The sequence below is a fragment of the Rhipicephalus sanguineus genome, chromosome 3, assembly GCF_013339695.2.
Source record: "Rhipicephalus sanguineus isolate Rsan-2018 chromosome 3, BIME_Rsan_1.4, whole genome shotgun sequence".
Taxonomy (NCBI): domain Eukaryota; kingdom Metazoa; phylum Arthropoda; class Arachnida; order Ixodida; family Ixodidae; genus Rhipicephalus; species Rhipicephalus sanguineus.
In genome coordinates, this window is record NC_051178.1 from 173470196 (window position 1) to 173492555 (window position 22360).

At 49.8% G+C, this 22360-nt stretch overlaps 1 protein-coding gene across 1 annotated transcript in view; it reads right to left on the bottom strand.

Moving 5' to 3' along the window:
- Positions 1-201: 201 nt before the first annotated feature.
- The window catches only part of LOC119387690 (uncharacterized), a 238998-nt gene continuing 216839 nt past the window's right edge, over positions 202-22360 (bottom strand). The window contains 1 exon segment of the mRNA XM_049414220.1: positions 202-258. Within this exon segment, the coding sequence (XP_049270177.1) occupies positions 202-258 (57 nt within the window).

Genomic DNA, 22360 nt, shown 5'->3' on the forward strand with positions numbered 1-22360 from the left:
CAGTGTGCTCTTGGAGAGCGACAGCACGGCGCCCCAGACGTCAGCCACCTGGAAAGGTAGAGAGCGGCGGCGACCACCACCACCACTGTCCGGAGGCCGCAGCACTCTCAGCTTCTTACGCCTCATCCCGGTACACCGGTCTCAACAACGGACGGAAGAAGATCCAGCGGCGGTATATCCCCAGAAGACGCACAGGCTCTCTCAAAATCCACCAGAGCCGTCACAGTTGTAGCACACGAGACGAGGAGCGCTCTTCCTCTAAGTCACACGAAATGCACAGGGAAATGTTAAATAGGAGTAGTCACAAATGCAGCCAGAAACGAACGGCGGCAGTGCTAAGAACGACCGGCCGAACGAGATGCTCCGGGAGCGCGCGCGTTGTCAACGACTTGAGGCGACGGTTGCTCGCGGCACCAACGGTGAAGACGACACACTCCGGCGCAGCAGCGTCGCAGCAAACACCATCATCCTCTCGCGTGCATTCCAGCAATCCCAGCGTGGGCCGTCCCGCCCGGGGAGCCCCAACGGCAGCGCCCGGCATCGGCAGCAGGCCGCATTTCCTTTCTCACCCCCCCGAGGGGGTTGCCTTTTCCTCCTCGTCGACTCCCGTGCTTCCAACAACCGTTCCCACACTCTCTCTCTCCTTCTCTCCACCAACCACGCAGGAGGGAGAGAGGCCCGCGCAGTCGGTCACGTGAGTTGTGCCTCACGCAACGTCGTGAAGCACCGCAGTGAAACGACTGTCGGCGGAGGATGCCGCGCGAGAAAGAGATTTCTCTCTCTCCCAATCGAGAAAGGGATTCCGCCGCTTCTCGATCGTGCTTCTTCATCCAGTTGAGAGAAGCGGGCTTGCTCGCGCTTCCATAAAAGCGAGGGAAAGGGTTGCACCGAAGCCATCTTCTCTTGCGCTTCCCCCCGCAGGGTTACGCGTCCCGTCAACGGGCCACCTCTCATCAGTCTAGAGTTGGGGGGGAAACCTGCACCGCTAAGCTGTCGCCGCTAAGCTCGGGCCGTGGCCTCCTTTCTCACGCTCCCGACGCGAGAGAAACAAAAAAAGTAGGGTTACTGTCACGCACCGACCCCAACAGCCCAGCACCCTTCTCTTCGCCGCGGCGCCTTACTCAACGGGGTTCCTTGTTGTTCCGAGGCTGGTCCCAGGTGTGCGGTTTTGATAACCGGTGCAAGCGGCGGCGGCGGCGGAGCGTAGCCTACCTTGGCTCCGATTCCAGCTGTTTGGGCAACGCGCGCGGTGACCGACCCACCTAGTTCAATCAGTCACGTGGTCCCGCGTGCTCGAGCGCCTTACGCAAGCACTCCCTTCCGTCGTGGGGGTCTGGATTCTTCGTGGTTTTTACGAGCTGTAAGCCCTACTTTCTACTGCGTGTACGAGCACACGAAGTGGCCCACCTGTACTTCACAACACCCGATACCGCACTCGTACAGCACTCGGAACAAACGAGATAGTTGTGAAGGAACGACTGCTTAGCTCGCGCCGTTTGAGAGAACGCCTCCGATGGTATCTTCGTTCGCTTGGTTCGAGAAAAAGATTGCGATTGGACGCGTTTTGCTCTGAAATATAGAGCAAATTACTAGGTCTTCGCGCGAATGAACGCTGGATGTGCCTCTACGGCGAATAGACAAAAATAGAGGAAAGAGCACAGGTCAGCGCTGCCCCGTTGTCCTTGCCACCATCCTTGTATCCCCGGCACTGTGCACAGAGGCGAACTTTTGTCGAACTCGTTGGATAATTCATTTTTGGCGTAGAGCGTGCGAAAAAAACAAAAGAACCCCAAGCAACCCTGTCACCCGAGTGGAAGAAAAAAAATGTATATAAGTGAAGGGTATCACAGCAAAAAGCTACGGCATAACGGTGCACCGCCTGACGGATCACCGACTCAAGCGGACAATCCTGCGCAGCTATTCAGCGCACCTCGCGTACAGTGCAACTAATCTTAAATGACTTGTAAATCAGCAGTCAACCTCACGACTTATCCAAAGCAGTTGAAACCAATCTTAATGATGTGTAAATCAGCAGTCATCCTCAGGAGTTATCCAAAGCAGTTATTGGCGTCGCGGACAGCATAGTCTCCCCTACGCTAAATCAGAAAAAGATAATTAAAAAAAAAAATGTAAGGACGCAGAAATGCCGATACTTAACACCCGGCTGAAACACCAAGATTGGTCACAAATGTATGCTGTATCTCCACGGGATGTCGAATCTGCAGATCACCTCTTCCGCCACATTATAAATTACGAGTCCTGTCGACGAGCGAACAGAACGAAAAAATCGCCTCGAGGACGGTGCACCCTCTCGCAAAAGGGCGTCGAAACAAAGCAACGTAAATCGTAAAAGAAGAACCTGAGGAGCTCAGTGGCGCGAAACAGAACAAAGCTTCGCCGTCACTTGTCAGTCGTCGTCGTCATTCGTCGTCACTTGTGCTTTGTTACGTTTTGCGCCACATCATTCCTCGAGTATGGAACACGAACTGTATACCTCAAGCCGCAGCCCTTCCGAGTTATGAAAGGAGCACTCTCGACGAAAGTTGCACCGATTCATTCTCTTCGACGTCCACGCGTATACCAATACGGAGCAAAGGAGCAGCAACTATCGAAGAAGCAACTTTCGGCGTTTGTGGTGTCTTGACTTCCCTTTTCTGTCCGTGTTTGCACGCCCAGTCTTTTAGCATTAGTACGATACCAACTAGCTCAGCTCGCTGTTATTGCAACTTTCGAAGACTCCGGAAGGCATCCATACTCGAAGATTTGCCAACTCTTGAGCACGCGCAAGTACGTAGACACAAGTAGCACGAAGAGCGGGTCTCACGTGCATGTGGCAAATAATAAAGAAAAAAAAAAGGAGGGCACTGTCGCTAGCGCGACCTCTCGGGACCAAGTTTTATTATTTATTTTTTCTTTTCACGCCTCGGTAGCAAACGACTTCGGCACGAGCGGCGCGCGTTCCGCCGAAAATTGCGGCGCGCTTCGAACACCCTGCCGACAGGCAGTAGCACAAGGACCTCGTTATAAATGCGCGAGAGGTCGTGGAGTGCACTCGTGCCCGTTACACACGTACACATAGAGGCCGCGTCGTCGCCGCCGCGCGAACTGTAATAGTGCGCACTCTGGAAACCGCGCCCCAACAAAGCCTTCAAGCAGCCTTAGGCGACGACGCGGGAGGCAGAAAATTATTTACGATCGCACGGGGCCAGGGGTTCAGAAAAGTGAAGAAGGTTGGGGGGGGGGGGGGGAGGCAGCGAGAAACATACCGCTGCGCCAGAAGCCAAGTTTGCAGCTAGGACTGCCGAGGGAATGCCTGGCACGTTACCAAGGAAATTAGTTTTTTCTTTCTTTTTTTTTTATTACGCGCTGCAAAGCACACAGCGTTGAGTCAAAGAGCGAAAACTATGCGTGGGCTCGAACCAACCGACGCGCACACAGACACACAGCAGCCTTTTTTTATACATATATTTTTTGTCCTTCCTATAGCTGACCTGAGTGCTAAGTAAAGCAAAAAAGAAAAACGTGGACAGCGCTGGCGATAAAACGCGTGCAGTGCCGCTGCCAGGCGAGGCAGCTGGAGGGCCGGTCGCGGGTCCTCGAAAATAAATAAATAGTATTGTATAAAAGTCGTTGCGCCATTAGCGTTGTTTCTCTTGGCCAGCCATCGTGCTCAAAGGCAAGGCAGCAGCAGCAGCTATTATACACGGGTTGTGTAGATTGTAGCGGCCAGCTGGTAGGCAGGTATACAGGCCGCACTGGCGACGCCAGACACAGTGCGCACGTATACGGCGACAGGTGCGGCCACGGAGACCGATCGCCCGGGCCGCTGCCTTCGCTTTGCTGCTGTTGCTGCTGGTGACCTCGTTTTTAGACGCAGATGAGTGACGCGCGATACTCTCGCCCCAGAGCCCCTCTTTTTTTTTAATTTTTTTTTCACGCACTCCCATAAACTCCGGTCAATGGAGCCCGCACGTCGAAAGGAGCGTTTAAAATACCACGCACCACATCCGAACTTTGCGGCTGTAAACGGAGACGAAAGGCCGAACCGGCATATATTATTGATATGACGTAAGGAGATGTTGGCGCAGAAATGGGGCACCGGCTACTCCTTAGCTCTAACAGGGGTCGAGCACACACGGTCCGAAAATTACATACAAAATAGCCAATGGATCCAGCATACAGTTAGGCCAAGGAGAGCGTATATGGGACATTAGTTGTCGTGTTTAACTGTAGTTTAGGGCGCGGGTTCGATCCCCTGCCACGGCGATCGCATTTCGACGGGGGCGAAATGCAAAGAACACCCGTGTACTTAGATTTACGGGCACGTTAAAGGACCCCAGGTGGTCAAAATTTCCGGAGCCCCCCACTACGGAGTCTCTCATAATCATATCGTGGTTTTGGGACGTAAAACCCCAACAATTAGTATATCATTAACTGTAGTGGATAGTAATTATGACTTCGAAGGTTGTCGGTTCGGATCCCATCGACGAAAAGGGTGATTTTTCGTCCACTTTCATTCAATTCAATTAATGCCATAATTACTAGACCATATACAGTTAAGTACAATAGTTAATGACCTATGCTTTCTTTGGCGTAATAGTCTGTTCGATTCATTCGGTTGTGCCTAACAAAGAAACGAGCCCCTCGAAAAAATTTCCCTTCTTTCATTCATGCAAAATAGCGTTCTCACAGTAACACCACAACATAAAAAATACGCGGCACATGCAATATACAACTAGAATAGCACTATGATACTACTATCATAGTGTTATTCAAGTTTATTCTGTCTCGAAAACACATAATAATATCCCCGTATATATTATACGACTATATACATACATTTCGTTCGCCGTTATAGTATAAAAGACAGGACGACATCCTGAAAGGGAAGTCGTGTTAGGACAACATTTTTTATTTCCTTCGAAAATGTAAACCCGCAGGAGACGTAAGAACTCGATGCAAACGATCCTAGAACGGAAATCGCCCGCACAATTTCCGAGCGCGTAGCCAAAGGCTTCGCGGAAACGAGTTTACATACATATACTGCGCGAAAGTACACCACGCACAGAGGCAGGATGTGATGCCGCGTTTACACGAGAGGGCGGAGCCCGACAGCTAAACACTCGATGTATACGCCCTATATAACAGATGCTTCTGCAATAAATGATAAAAAAATATAACGCGTCGTTTTTGCGGCAGAAATGCAAGAGGCGATGCAGTGATCCGACGTGCTTAATATTTGAGACGAGCCTGATCGACAGAGTCTTTTGAAAGTTAACCCATAAGCGCCGTGTGTTTACATATGTATAGTACGTACGGTATTTGGTGGGATTTTGCTCGCGAAGTCATTAAAGTAGACTTGAACACGCACGAATAAAGAGCGCCGGTTATTGTCACTGTACTGGCGCCAAACCAGTCTTTCAAACCAAAACGTGCGATATAAAATCGTCACATAATAACACCTACGAAACCGTGATTTCCCTTACTTTTTTTTTTGTTGAAACACTTCAGTATAGGCGGGCCATTGAACAAGAATATACACGAGAAACAGCTCGAGAAGTAATCGCAATAATAATAAGAAAAAAAAAGGCGCTATAAAGAACCTGCCTGCGGTATGTCACTTCGTCTAAAGCTCGCTCTATAGACGCAACAAACATCCTGGCAACGCGTGAACACTGAGGGCCAGCTTCCGGTCGTTTACCTGAAAATGGACACGGGTATATCTGAACATCTGAAGTCCATAGAAGCCCGGCCGAACGAACGAACATTTTTTTTTTTTTTCAGGGCGGACAAAAAGATACAGGACAAACGCAAAGCACAACCTTGTCACGAGTATACTCGAAGGTTTCGTGTCTTGCCAAGCAACTGCGCAAACAATGACCTTTTATTCCTGTCAGTTTCCTATTCTTTTCGAACGGATCTCAGTCTACAGGTCCTTCTTGCGGTGCTCGCCTCTCTTCCTCCGGTACTATTCCACGTGTCCTTCCGACGTACTCAAACCGCTCGGCCTTTCGCGCTCGTATACACACGCGTTTTTCAACGGACTCGCCGCTAAAGGACGTGACAGACTCGTAATGGCTTCTGATTCACGCGAGCAAAACGGTATACACACACGTAGATGGCATCCCGGCGCGTGTACCGGCGGTGGGACAGAACAACCGCGGCGCGAGACGTCACCTGCGTGGCATCGCTGCAAGGTTACGGGAAGCAAAAACAAATGGTGATAGCGGCCGCCGCCGTAGTTTTGTGGCAGAGGAAACGACAACAACAAAAGCGTTTCTTTAAACGTGGTATATATGTGTACGCGTCCAGGAAGGAAGCCGCGCGCTTATAGGACGAGCTACACGCGTATCTCATTGTGCCTCCTGCGTTGAGGAAGGGAGCTGACCTCGCCGGTGCGGGAGTCGTGACTGTCTATACCGCTGTGATGATGTCGCCGTGCCGGCGCGTGAGATAATTAACGGCGGCAAAGAATAAAGTTTACTCGAGACCGTCGGAATGTATAAAGCAAAGCAAAACAAAACAAACAGAGGAAATGAAATCAAGGCAAACGCTCGGCATTGACGTGATGCGCGCGTCACGAACTTTGAGAACGTGTCGAGATGTATACCGGCGGTGTATGAATGATCACGCGTCGAGCGGAACCAAGACAGGAACGGAGGTGAGAAAGAGTACACACGAACTGTTACAAGGAGTGGTTGCGTGAAGTGTGTAACTAAAACCGGACGTCGTCTCTGACGGCGGCGGCTTTAATGGCAGCATAACGTGTTGACGAGGTGCGAACGATTCCTGGGATATTACGCACGTCTGATATGACGCAACGCAAAGCGAGTTCTTCATCAGCAGCGTACCGGAAAGGCGTATTCTACAGAAAGGTTGCGACGTAACAAAGAACAATATGGAAAAAAAAAAAGGTGCCACTAAATGACAAAGCACTCGTTTCTTATAGTGTGCGCGCTCTTCGATCACATTTTTAAAATTTTATCTGGGCCAGGAATATTCGAGAACAGTTACGCTAATTAAGCAATGACGAGACATCCAGACTTCTTCCATGCAAGTCGTGAGCGACTGTGTATAACGTTTGCATTCCCGAGTTTTTGGAACCACCTTATAGTCTTAGACGATGATCCCGCGTTCTCTCGCTATTCGAAATAGCACCCTTGGCCTGAAGCCGGTTCAAAGCGCGCAGCACACCGCACGATCGCAACTCCATGTAGGCTACATATTCTCATCAGTAAAGTGACTAGGTTCTTCGGACTCCTAAGAAGGTCTTTTCTCGGTAATATATACATAAGCTAAACCAAGGTGGCCGCAATGCGCGCTGTGTGACAGAGCTTCAAGCTGCCTCTACGTGCTATTTTACAGATGTGTTTCGGCGCCGCCATATTGGGCTGTAGCCTCGTCGTTCTGCATCTTGGAACAGTGAGTGCTACAGTAGACGCATATGCACGAAAACAGTTGGGTTGGTGCATTCGATGTTTCATGACCTTATTAATTCATGTCGCGATATACAAAAATAAGCAAACATTCGTTTAACAGCCCAATTGAGGTGGCGGCGCCCATGTGTCTTACGTAAAATCGTCTACAGAATGTTTTCCCCGCACCTTCATGCCGTTAAAGCACGAAACAACGTGAACTTAACTGAACTGTCAATTGGATAGCGAACGGCAGTGGGTGAAAAATTCAACCGGAGCTTTATAGATCGCTGCGGCAGCCTAGTGTCCTCAGCTGATGGGCGGCGGTGGCGCCGACCGGCCGCGACGCTAAAATAGACCACGCGCCTGCAGAGATGGTGCACCGCCCTTGGAACGACAAAGCCCGCGCCCTCGCGGCGTCGACAAGACGATTAGCGCCTGCCACCCACGGTGGCGTTGTATACGACGGGACGCGAAAGTCCCCCTGTCTAAGCCGGGTTGGTCGCAGGAGCGAGACGCTCCCAAAGCAGGCCGGCCACAAAAACGGCTTCAATGCTGCCACATGGCGCCCCTTTGTTTTTGCTCCTTGGTTCATTCATCTCTCCTGTTCGCGGGGGCCGAGAACGAAGACCTGTTGCCGTCGCGTCCCGAAAGCGTGACAGCAAGAAGGCCGGCGACGACGCCATGCAGCCAGGAGGGCGCCCATCTGCAGTCGCCGTCGCCCGCGAGGTCGTTGTTGTCTATTCCGGGGCGCAGGAGCCATTCACGGAGGGTGGAGAGAGAGAGAGAAAGAGAAAATGAGAGAACAATGGCGGCTTAACCAGGCGGCACGAAACAACGACACGGACAGGACGGTTGCCGTTGGTTAGCGCGCGCCGCTCGAGGAGTCGCTCGGCAGGTGGTGGCACGGTGGTGACACCGACTGATATATGCCGCACTCAACGGCGGCAGGTGCACGGTGAGAGATGTCATCGGATGTAACGAACGAGGTACGCGTTCTTGCTGCACCACATCATCTACGTCTGTGGGAAACGTTTACCTTATGCTATTTCTTTTTCACCATGTGTTTAATGCCCCGTGTCTGCGCGCACGACTGTAATAAAACTGGCGCGGGAACAAAGCGTTGACAAGACTGCGAGTCATACGTCAGAGAACTCAGCAATGAGCAAGAAAAAAAAAAAAAAAACGTGAAGGAAACTAAAGAAAGATATATAGATCGGCTTCCGGGCGGCAGCTGCCGTACAGATGCAACCTGATGGAACAGCGCAGGATGGCGCTCGAAACTAATATCAAAGCACGGTCCTACCAAATGCTCTCATCGCGCGATATCCTTTGCAACTGTTACAATTCTGAATACAAAGGCTAGTCCTTAATCGACGCGCACTCGTTCGGCTGCACTGCTGTTGCTTTATACGTGACGAGATACTAAAATTTACCGTGCGCTCATGGTGCAACGATCATGTGTTGGACCGAGTTGTGTGGCTGAAAATCATGTTGCGTAATGCTTCTTCGTATACATAGCTCTTCCCTCGCTCCGTGATCTTTTTCGATCAGTCCCACGAGAACGCCCAAAAAAAGGAAGAAAGCCAGAACGGACAGAGTGTACACGCCATTTAGTGGCTGAAAACAGAATTTTGGGGCTTGTATACACGGGGAACGGTAAGCATGACATCCTGCGTACATCATTCTCTCCCCCTCTCCAGCCCCTAACGTCAAGCTGCCAACTCAAAGAATACCGAACCTCCTGTGAGATGCGATTGTCTCTTGAACATGACACCTAAGAAATTGTCGTAATATGCGACCCTTCAAGAAGTGTGCCTAGCAAAGCTTCAATTTGGGCTAGTCGGCGTGGCACTCTATAGTGTAGTTGCGCTTGAGCGAAAGGCTCGAAGGACTAAGGAAATAGAGAACAAGGCAAGTATTTGCGCAAATTTCAACTGTTTATTTTCGCGAGAACACGTGAGAGATATACACAGAACAGTAATGATAGAGAAAAAATATGTAACAACGTGATAGACGTGAAAGGAAGTCATTTCAAGGGCTCAGGTTCCACATGTCAGCTTACATAATGACGTGAGCTCGCCTTCAATTGCCCTAAGTGAGACAACCGTTTAACTTTATTGGCAACTGCTAGATTAGTTGGCACCACACACGCGGAACCCGAGGGCTTGAAATGACTTTCTTTGATGTCCATCACGTTGTGGACGACGCAGCGAGCGATGGAAAGGAAAATGATAGGTGTAACCTTAAGAGACAGGAAGAGAGCAGAGTGGGTCAGGGAACAAACGGGGGTTAAGGACATCATAGTTGAAATCAAGAAGAAGAAATGGATATGGGCCGGGCACGTAGCCCATCGACAGGATAACAGGTGGTCATTAAGGGTAACTGACTGGATTCCAAGAGATGGCAAACGCGTGAGGGGGAGACAGAAAATTAGGTGGGTCGGTGAGATTAAGAAGTTTGTACGTATAACGTGGCAGCAGAAAGCACAGGACCGGGTTGATTGGCGGAACATGGGAGAGGCATTTGTCCTGCAGTGGGCGTAGACAGGCTGATGATGACGTTGTGACAGAGTTCTTCGCTGTCATTACTGTTTTTGGGCATATCTTTGACGTGCTTTTGCGAAAACAGTTGAAAGTTTGCAGGACATACTTGTCCTGTTCTCTTTGTCCTTAGTCTTTAATCCTTAGCTTATGTGAAGAAAACACAGGACAAGATCGGTATACGTCGCCACGGGCGGATCCACGAAGGTTTCCGGATATCCTGGCTCCTCCACTCCCCCTTAATTATTTATTATATAAGATGAGTATGGGTGTTGACGTCCCACGCTCTCTGACTCAACTTTAGGTATATACCCGACATCCCATAAGCCGACACCCCATCGGAAACATCCTTTATCCGCCATGGCCGCACACATCGAAAGTAATAAAAGAAAGGTCACGGGATACGGCAATATCATTAAGAGTTTCGTACGACTCCTTAGACAGAAAGATTGCGTAGACGAGCCCTGGCGCAAATGACTACGGGAATACGAGACGCCCGCGGATGTAGGAAATGAGGCGCCCCGCACGGAAGCGAAGGTCTACGAGTGCCAACTGAATAACGCTATGCTAATAACTCGCTGTCTGCGCAGCATATAGCGCGTGAGCGGATACTGTCAACTTTCGCATGAACCTCGGGTTCACGAACCGCATACGGCGTCTCGAAGCGTTTGCGAGGAAGTGAAGCCCACGGTGCAGTACACACTTACTATACAGCGGCAAGCAAGATATCTTACGGTTCATCGAGGCAGCCGGAAATAGGCAAAGCATCCGGCGCCGGTGTGCGATGCGGGAAAGCGTCACCCCAACTACAAAGGCGCGAGGGACACACGATAAGACAAGACTTACGGGTGATGACGGCGAATCAACGACGCGTCCACAGAACCGCAAAGTACGCGGAAGAAGCACCACGCCTTATAGAACCGCGAGTAAGATCTACAGGAAGTCAGAGTAACGCGTGGACAGACGGAGTTCTTTGTCCTTCCGGAGGCAACGCGCAGGCGATTGATCGCTGCAACACAGCGTACCGGCTTACATGCAAGGCATCGAATTGATGCCACGCACTAAAATATATAAATTAACTTAACGATCTAGATATTGATATTGGGCAAAAGACATATCGGAGCTACGAACGGCGCCCTTACGGCGCCGTTCGTAGAAATGATACCGCCTTGTAAACAGTTCCGGTGGTAGTACGCGCACACTAAGCTAGAGCGCGCAAAGAACAGCGCCGCGAGACAGATCGAAGAAATAGTCAGGGCTCAAATGAGGACACACGTTACAAAGAACAGGATCACTATACAACAATCTGTTTTGATCAAAGGAGACGGAACTGTCGCACGGAAGGTAAATGCATAAAATATTCGTGGACCCCTGCACGTTCCCCGATCGGTCGTCTCGCTACTCCATTCTTCAAACGAACGCCGGTCGTCGCCGAGAGAAAGACAAGAGGGCAACGATCCCTGCCGAAACAAAAGCGGACCACCGCGTCGCGTTGGTCACGCGCACACGCGCCGCCGCTATGCGCAAAGCAATACAGCTGCGTAGTATAGGTCTTATACAGGATAGACCGCAGGTTGCGCGGAGACAAGAAAAAGTGACCGGCAAGTGAAGCCGGAATCGTGATCGAAGAGGAAAAAAAAAAAAAATACAACTCCGCCCCTTCTTCCCAATCCACAGCAATGCGGCAGCAACAACGGCGGCCGTCGTGTGGGAAACAATGGAGTCGAAGAAGAGAGTTGTTGCTTTGCTTTCATTGCAGCCGCTAGCGCAGTTATACACTTGAGTGGCCGCACGCAGACGGGCATCAATAACGGGCTCGAGCGCAATAGCGACAGCGTGATCGGCACGCAACGGACGGCTCGCACACGAGTGCTCGAGTGCCTCAACCCCCCCTCCCCCCCTTCCCGCTCCTTCCACCTGCTGAGCGCTAAGGCACGTACACGCCGCATCTGGTATGCAAGCGAGAGCGCCTGTACGCGTACGGCCATTACTATACAACCGCCATTATGCGAAAACGTCTGAGAGGGAGAGGAATCTGAAAGGCACGCGTTGGAAAATGGGTAAGAAAGAAAAAAAGAGAGAACGAATGAGAAATGAAGACCACGCGCCGGCGGAAAGTGCAACACGTCTTACAACCGCGGAGATCACGACAACGGCCGCTGCACGCACCGCCGTGAGTGTTATTATATACTGACCAAGCCATGACGCCCGGGCGCGCTGGAGAGATCGATGGCGCACGCGTTCTCAATATACACCCGCCGGTATATGGAAGTATTAAACACGGTCCGGCGGCAGCGTTTCTCGCCGCCGGGACTTGCTCGCTCAACGCACGAGCATGCATATACACTCTCACCCAGTAACTTTCATGGACGCGCTCTGATTGCATATGGACCGATCGAAACGTACGAACCGCTTCCATGCATTCAACGAGCGGTCGAGGTTGACGGGCTTGATTAAACCGAAATGACCGGCCGAGCAACGTGGGGCCCCACGCTGTTACGGTTGTCGCCTGTCAGTAGAGAGCCGCTGGCGGAACGAGCGAGCAGCTGTCACACATGCAACGGCCGAACTGCGTGCGTTACGCTAGCTTACGTTATAGCTGACATACGCGGGAAATCGTGGACTGCCATTTTTAGGGCGCTAAAAGCAAGCACCTATATTCACGCAGAGGTCGTCCACTCTATAACGCTGCAGGGCGTGCAGCATAAAATAAATGAAATGAAGTGAAACACACAGCTGCAAAGGAAGACGTGAAACCTGTGCAATCTTTAAAACTCTACTCCCGGTGTCATCGTGTGACAGCTGGGTCGCCATAATTAACACTTACGGGCCGGAAACGAACTTGAAGCTCATCTGTGCAGACAGTTAGAAAGCGGTTCTGCGAGCGGAGACGTGACCCGAGACTATTACCAAACGCAGGACAGCGCGGCTTAATTCGGCACGCCAATCGATAAACGGTCAATATACACGGAATTACCGGGCGCTCCGGCAGTATGTAATTATAGACTGTTCCCTCGTGGACGGAGCTGCATAAACTCTTCAAACAGTTGCCCTTTGACGACGCGTTAAACGAAGTTCGGAGCGAAACTTGACCAAGACGCGAAGGACGCGGACAGTGATTAATCAACCGCCGACATACCCGATAATACACGCCCGTTCACGCCCAACTTAAAAGTGTCGCTATATAGAAGTGCGCTAAACGCGGGAAGGCTAACCAGTTTTACTAACTTCAAAGGCTTCAAGGGAACCCTCAAGTGATGACCGCGCGAAAAATTGCATATGTATGATGCGATATAGCCTCGAACTAAACTTGGCGATGATGCAGAATTACCCAATAACATATATATAGTAGTACAGGCAAGTTTCGCTGAGTATATTATGCGATGTACACAGGCACAACCCACCCCAACCCAATATATATTCTCCGTTTATAAGCTTCGACATATGGTTCCTTCACTGCGAGACATTCCTTCAGGCCAATGTAACACAGCAGCGTTATAAACGCCACACGCGAGCATCGCTGCATTCCGTATCACTGTTTCCACGCTTAAAAAATAGCTGAAGCTTAACTAAAGTAAACCTAGTTATCACAATAAGCGAAATGTATGTTTGGCTTGGTTTCGAAAATACTGTACCCAAGGTGTTCCATTAAAACTTCGCCTGGTCGCGTGGTACCGCGGCAGCGAGGGTCCGTGCGAGTGCAGATGCGACGCCTCTCCGCATCGGATCACGTGGCATGACGTCACACCTGTCACGCTAGCGCTCCCGCGGCTCAAGGTCATCGCGACGCGATGAATGACTTTCGGAGACATTGCGTAGTAGAGCTTTCGCTTTAAAACGGACGCAGCGGTTAATGAATGCCTTCGGGCGAGCAACAGCGTCCGCGCTCGCCTTCTAAAGCTCGAAGGGATACATATACGAGGCACGTTTCTAAAGGTACCACTCACGCATGCGCAGTAAAGAAAGACATAGGTTTTTTATAACACCGGCATTTGCACAAATCAATCCACTCTGACAACGCTTCGCCTGGCCACGCATATAACTTCCAAGGCTCCGAGGAGAGAAGAACATATATCCAAACGGAGCTCAATTTAAACTCGACAGTCGTGTAAACGAATTGGACTCCGTCTATAGGCCTGCCCTAAAGCCGTCGCACGATCGCCGTAATTATTACTTCGCGATCCCCCATCTGCCGATTCTCGGAAGTTCTGTCGTAAATTCCACGCCGCCAGGCTTAAAGGCGGCGCGGCAAACGGCCAAAGGGAGAGTCACTTGGCTTTGCCTGGCCCGGCGTCGAGCGTCGTTCAAAAGAGCAGCGTGCGGGTGTATAGCTTGTATTTTTTTTTGTGAATTACAAATGTTACGGCAGGTTTCGCCAGACAGGTGCGCCGTGGGGGCGCGTGTCGAGAGGAATGGACGCCGAACGTTTTAAAATAGTACATTAATTGAAAAAAAAATAAAGATAAACCGAAACTAGGCATCGCACGTCAGGCAACAGCTTGCTGAAGAGAAAATTAACGACGTAGAAAACGAAGTGTGTGAGCGAACACATAGGTCACTCTTTCTTTCTTTCTTTCTTTCTTTCTTTCTTTCTTTCTTTCTTTCTTTCTTTCTTTCTTTCTTTCTTTCTTTCTTTCTTTTCTTTCTTTCTTCTTTTCTTTTCCTTTTATCTACACCCACCGAAGGTTTTGCGCTCATCTGCTGCCGTACACATGAGAGAAGCAATGTACTGAGATTATACCAGGAAACAATTCCTTACTCTGCGCCCCTGCCTCCATCTTTCTCTCTCACTCATCATTTATTTAGTTACGGAAAGTTAGGTACAGAAAGAACATTTCATATATACGGATATGAGTCTGATCGTAGAGCGCAAGATGAAGCTGCTATGCTGTCTGCAGGTTCAGACGCACGCAACGCAAGCCCCACGAAGGAAAAAAAACAGCTGCGACGACAAATCTACACCGACCGTGTGCGACTCGTACCAATACAAGTCCGGCGTGATTCGAGGGCATCCGACACCCGCGGCGAAGCAGAATGGCGGGATCTACACTGGCGATGCCAGGGGGCTGAAAACTCCCGTTAACGCTGAATGCCGCAGGTGATGCGGATAAACGAAGAGCCGAGAGTGATAACATCAGTATTCTTTCGGAGCGCCTGTTCAACAAGAAAACGGCCACGACCGACACAGATGCGAGCTACACGTATATCTGTCGAAATCTGGTCGCCACACTTTTCACGTGTACTTAACCATTCCATCATCTCGCCATCAACGGCCACTTACATCCGCTTAACACAGTTTCCATTATGGCAAGAAAGCGTGAAGAGAGGGAAGAAGCATAGGCGGAGGCGTATTAACGCCTCCTGCGTTCAGTTTAGCGTTACCTATATAACGTTACGTATACTCCAGCCCACGTATATACGTGCATACACAAAGCAGGAAAGTCTACGTTTTCAGTCAGTTTCAACCTCGTGGCGATGAAAAACGAGACAAATTGAAATGAGATGGTCGAGAGATAAAAGAAAACGCGTTTAATCTCTCGAAGGTATCAACCTCGGGGCGATTTGGCCGGGACGAAATCGGCATCCGTTCTGTCACCGAGATCTTTCCTTCTGCAGGAGGAGCGATCTCTGCAGTCTCAAACGGGGTCAGTCCGTGCCGCGGCCGCTCGTCGGATATAAACCGCGGACGTGAACGGCGAACCCGCTCGGCAATAATGAACGGGCCGATTGTCAAGCCACGTACCACCACCGTAATTCGCTCTCCATCTTCCAAAGCTTTTCAGTTTTGTATTGTTCCGCTTTGTACACGTTGCCGTCCACGATGTGCACTTCGAGAAAAGGGCTTCCAAGAGTAATAAATTAAACGTGTAAATACACGCGCTCCCAACTTTCTAAACTCCACAGTGCACCGCTTCCAAGCGTCTCGATCTCGAAAAAGGAGGCGGGAAAGCGATCAATACACGGGCTTATCTCTAAGCAGGAGCATCGCCGCAAAACGTGCGCGTGAAATACGCGCGTACGTACAGCGCAACAGCGCAAAACCAGGTCGGCCGCAACAGGCTTCGAGAACCGAACCGGCCGATCGACGCACGCGCAGTCTGCAGGCGCGGCCCGCCCCGCGATAATGGTAGCACCCCCATACGTGCGGATGGCATATTGGTCAGTGAAGGTATATATATATATATAATATAAGAGCGCACGTAACGAGCCGATCGAAGCCAATGCCGTAACTTTGAGGGCCGGTGATCGCCTACACAGCTGCACTTGGCACACGCTAATGTATACACATCACAAGTGGAGAGCGACATGGAACATGTATAAGGAGTGCGCGGCGGAGTGCAGTTCGTCTGTTATGTGAAAGCGACAAACGCAGATGCGCAACAGGTCACGCACAAAGCGCATCAATGATGGCGTACGTATATGACGGGGCGTATTGAAAGGAGGAGCTCGGTGCTGCTCAATGCCGTAACTTTCCGGCACGGCTTGCCTGTAGCGCACAGAAGACGCACATAACAAGAGCGAGTCCGTTAGTTATAACATATAGGGCGGTGCGCACAACTCGAGGTTTAAAAGTAATACAACGGCGACCCTCACAGAAGATCGGCGTTGTTCTTAAACTCGAGAGCACAGTACGGAGGCTTATGTACGAACGTTGTACATACGCGCACTGAGTACACATAACGAGCGAGGCAGGTATGTACATGCAGGAGGTCCATACTTCAGGGCTGAAGAACGCCGTTGGGGTTTGTGAGCCATAAATACAAGACCTATAGAAAACACACGCGCGGTGCGCCTTCCCAACGAACATCGACTAAAGCGAGCAAGCCGAGGCAGCTGCAGGCGTAGCAGCGCGTGTATTTGCGTCCAGATGCACGGCTTTGGCCTCGTTTAACTTTCGCGCCGCCGGGACGAAGTGTGGGAGAACGTTTGAAAACGGCACAAAGCGCCGCGCGAAACTGCTGGGAGGAGCCTGTGCGTGTACTCAGAACATAAACGGGTCTGGGAAAAAAAACGACCAGAAAGGAGGAAAATAGAAAAGAATAACGGCTAGAATGAACTGGATGGTTTTAAACCAGCGTTTTTATTCTTTCTAGCAACCCAGTAACATTATCGTGACTGTTTTCTTCAACTTGCGTGTTCACTCCAAAAGATCAACTCAACTTAGCCGCACTAGTCTATTCGTCTAAAACTTATAAAAAGTACTTCGTTCGGCCCCTGGCTTTGTCCGTGCGCCTTTGCCGACTTCACGGTTACTCAGGCCAGTGGGCGGTTCTCAAACAGTATACGCCGTACCCCAGCGAACTCAGTGACCCGTTAACTCGTTACTCCCGTTAATTCTTGTGCGTTAATCTTTACGAAAAGACACCATACGCACAAAAAAAACAACAACATAAGTTCGTGCAGGGTACAACGAAAACTACGCATTTAAAGAAACGCGAGCTACGGTTAAGCCTGTGCCAGAGCTAACGTATCAGGTGTCTTTCACGTGCAGGAATGCAAACGAAGTTAAACTTACCCTGCTTTGCGCCACCCCAATCTCCGCTCTCTCGTCTCGACCCTCCGAGAAAGGTGCAGGCGATGAAGAGGGGACTGAACTCCGCTATGACTGCGTGAGCAGCGAGCGGGTACTTCGCGTACTAATCGGGAGGAGACCTAATTTGGACTCATTAGGGACATCCAAGCTCGTGCGCTTCTTTCCACCGGTCGCCACACTCACCGCACGCGCGGTGATCGCGGCGTTGCCCGGCCTCTGAACCGCCCCTCCGCGTCACAAGTTTCAAGTTACGTGCAGTGACGTGCAGCCAGACGGCAAATGATACGCGTTCGAAACCGGCTGTACACCATTTTCGTCGCCGGATGTGGTGTGTAAAATATCGACGCACAGTTTCAAAGTTAGTTCGTACCGACAGATTTTAAGAAGAAATAATTAAAGCAGTTTACATACGGCGAAGTATATATACACTCATAAAACTATATTCATGGGTGAGGCAACTTCATTAAGTATCCTGCTAATTGATGGCATGGGTCTAGGCCGTGCCGGGGGCAGTAGACAGACCCTGTCTCTCGGTAGCTTCCCGGGATTGCTGGATCGCCCAAAGTTGGCCCTGGAGATCTGAGCTAGTCAGTGCGGCTCCCCACCATAGTTCATCGTATACCTTTAAAAAAAAAATTAAGATAGCAAAGAACTTCTCACAAAAGATTCATGTTCAATGAAGCAGTGTAAGCACGCGCAGGGCGATGAGATATTGCGGGATGTTCCCGTAATGCCATCGTTATACAAAGCAACATAAACTCCTGAAGTTGTTCAGCTTATGCTGCACTTTTAGAGTATAATTTAATATTTCCTAAATCGATAAGCAAGTACCGTGGCCCGAAGACATGCCTTTACCGATTTCGAGACATTCGAAACCCCCTTTTTTATATTTGAACTGTTCTAACCAAACAGCAATTATCAAAACTTGCTCGGTTCAGTTTCGGAGGAGCTCTCTTGGAATATAATGTATTCTGTCGTTACTGACAACGCGCACGCTCCTAACCGGAATGACAACCCCATCAGCTCGAAGTGCACTGCAAGTCTTAGGTACCTTGGAGCCAGTCCTTGCAAGCCTCCAGTAACATCATGGACTGCAGAGTACTTCATCTATAAGACAGTCGAAGTCGAACCATATCTCAGTGACAGTTCGCAGTTTGAAACCTTCCGGGTATGCGCGATGAACGTTGTAATGTGTGCGTGCGTATTAGTTGTGCTTTCTTTCCTTCTTCCAGTGTCCATTCTTTTCTCCCCCTTCTCTCACCCCTGCGTAGGGCAGCAAACCGGGCGTCTCTTAGCGAACCTCCCCGCCTTTCCTTTCCGTTTATATATATATATATATATATATATATATATATATATATATATATATATATATATATATATATATATATATATATATATATACCATTACTGATAAAATATTAAACTCAACCGACGGAGTCAAAGTTCATTATATAACGGCGGGATAATGTAGCCTCTCGCTCTTGCATCTTTTACTATAGCTTACCAAGTCACTTCTCAGATATATAGCATAGACGCTTTTGGCATTGTAGAGCGGTAATGTACTGATAACGCGAAATTTATCAGTGCAAATCATTTTATAGAGGAAGTAAACTAGGGCTTTTCTGGGTTTATGGGCTTACGTGGCCCGAAGAAGACCAGTCGCAGAGCCAAAATTGTCGAAAAAAAAAAAGTGAAATAATGTAGGGCATAACTATCATAAAAAGCTACAATGGAAACGAGATATAAGCTAGAAAATCAATTGTTTTGAAAGAAAGCTCCAACAGGAAGTGGCTGAGTAATACTAGCATTGGCCAAGCTATCAAAATGTTCGCAAGAGCGTTGGTTCCGGCGCATGGCATGAGAAGCGAATGCTTCACATATACAACAGCTACACATGGGAAAATTTGCCACTGTTGTTCTTATCTGTCTATAATACGTATTTCTATTAGTTTACATTTAATGTGAGCCCCTTGACAGACAGTGTCATTGTCACTAGGGTTTTCTGGAACAAGGTATTAGAACTCAACGTAACAGGTAAAGCGTTCGGTTCACGCGTGGCCGACTTTCTCGGCTCCCGTATATAGTGCATGGTGCACCGAATTCCTGAGACAGAAAGTTCGCGATCGCGGTGCTGGCGCTGATGACCGGTATATTTGAAAGCCACGTCGTGCGGGCCGCAACTTCTTTTCCTCCGTCCATTCGAAGCTCGACGCGAAAGTCTCCCTCTCCTCCACTTGCCCACGTTGCACCGCTATCTGACTTAGGCTTCAACGGGTTCTAACCCAAGCTCGAAAATGTTTCTTCGTTCAGAATGTACCACCCGCCTGTAGAGAGCCTAAAAGCGTACGCAACATTAAGCCGAGTATGTACAAAAGTTGAAAAGCGGCGCATATGGCATATGGGGAGAGGCTAATGAGACGGTAGTTAGCACTTCGATTCTAGAAGCCGGTCTCTGATTTCCGTGCGTTTGGCTCTTTCGTCCCACGGGCTAATGCGCGAAGGTTACAGTCCACCTATTGGGCAGAGCTGGAGTGTCGTTACGCTCACAGGAGTTTGAAGGCGTCGTCTGAAACGTCAGGGAGTATATAGTGGGGAGCCAAAATCGAATTTAATACTGAACAGCATCGTTTAGATCTACGGCGTGCGCACAGAAAAAAGGAAGGGTGGGGGGGGGGGGACGCTTCCCCTTCCCCTCCCCGCTTTCCACCTAAGACACTGAAGTTCCCTTCATGACCGATCGTGACGAAGCAACACCACAAAAACGTTTAGATATGCACAGTCAGTAACTTCATCAACGGCAGTTCGAAAACGGTATACGCGAAGAAGATACAAGAAACACACAGAAGTCCTGGAAACTATACCAAACGTTTGCTTCAGCGCACGTTCACATTGTCGCTATAGTAAGTAGCGGCATTACATGCGAACAAGGTTACTACGTGCCGATAAGCACGGGACTTGCGAGATGGTGGCGAGACGTCCGCACCGCTCCATGCATATATAGGGGAAGTCGGCAACGCGAGGGTCGACCCGATTCGCGTTTCCTCGATCGCGTTGTGTGCGACCGCGTGTGTGTAAGGTTACCACGTGCGACCTCCATGGCTGCTGCGGCTACCGCGGAAGCCCATACAAGCTTGCACGGTCCAGCGTGGGACAACTTACAAAACAAGATCGTTTATTGCACTGACCATGGCTCGTTTACAAGCGCGTCCCCGAAGTCACGCAGTGTGAAAGGCTCTTAGTCTTATAAGAACCGAGACGCGTGCACCGCATATGCAAGTACATAAACTACAAAAGTTTAGCTGCACGGTAGCGCTTGCCGCTGTCTCGCCTTGCAGCCAAGAAGCTCCAGCCTTGACCGTCGTGTATGCAACGTGCAACGGGAGCGTAATGTATTGGACGGCGAGCAGTTCGTTCGCGAAATTCCTGCGGCCGACGCGTGAAGAGCGTGTCTTTTAATCTAGGACTCGGACGTGCAGTGTATACAGCTCGCCATACATTACCCGCTCCTGGTAATACGTGTACCGTACTTGCTCGCGCAAGACCCACACTCTCTTTCTTTCTCACTTCTTTCTGGTGGCGATAAACAGTCTTTACGCAGCACAAGTACATTGGACAATCGATCTGACATAATGACGAAAACAACGGAAAATAAAGAAGCTTCGTCTCCCGGCGACCACGCAAGATAAATGTCAGATGAGTCATGTGTATGAATGGACGCTGACGTCGCACAGCGCGGTGCAACCGCTAAATTTAATTCAGTTTAATTAGTATAGCGTGTCAACGTCCCATACTGATCCAACTGAATTGTACTGATATTTATTGAAGTGCACGCTACTGCACTCGGGAATGGAGCGCGAAAGGCAGTATAACGCCTGACGGGGTGCTACTATATGTTACTAAGTAGTCAGCAACCGCTCATGAATACCTTCTAAGAAAAAAAAAAAAGAGTCATATGACTCTTTTGTGTGACTCCTGACTTTCCACGCATGTGATTCTCTTTTAAATAGACACGTTAGCTCTCTTGTGGGTTCCACGATTCTCCGACGAGAGTATCGAGAGAAGTCAGGAGTCACACCAAAGAGTCAAATGACTCTCTTTTTCTTAGAGTGTACGCTGGCAATCTGCGATTACACGGTATTCTTCGTATATTTTGGGTGTCTTTTTGGCAGGCCCTAGTAGTTCCCATCGGCTTGTATACGTGCTTTTTTTTTGTTAATGAACTGCCTTTTCCTCCAATTTTTAAAGCTTCCAAGCAGTGCCGTTGGCCCAACCTTACAAGTGCAAAACACGGAACACACGGCCTCAACTTGCCTATAAGGTAGCGAGGTCTAGCGGCACATAAAGGAACAGAGCCCCCTTTTTCCGGGTCTTCGCTTCTCGCCGACTCAGTGAAATTGGCCCGAATGGACAGGGCGATGTACGCGCTCGATCAAAGTCGAGACGGAAAAAGGAGCGAAAAAAAAAAAAAAAGAAAAGAAAAAACCGTGACGCCCCAGGCGCCATTAACCGATGCCGCAGCGCCTCTCTTTGAACCGCGAAAGAAAGAAGCACTTCGCGTGTTACACGATAATGCGACCCCGTCGAAAAATTGGCCTCCCGCCGCCCCATCCCGCAAAGGCCGCTTATATACAGTACATCGTACACATACAGACGCATCCACTCCCCTCCTCTCCAAGCGGTGGCGTCCCGAATTCGCCCGCGTTGACAAACGACATGCACGGATCGCTTAATCTATCTCTACACGCGTATATCTACACGCAGGTGGGCAGCCGCCGCGCTAATGCATATTCAAAAGGCCGCGCGTGAGATGGCTGACCGCGGAAGAAGGGTCGCGCGCCGATTTCGTCACATCCGCCCGATATACA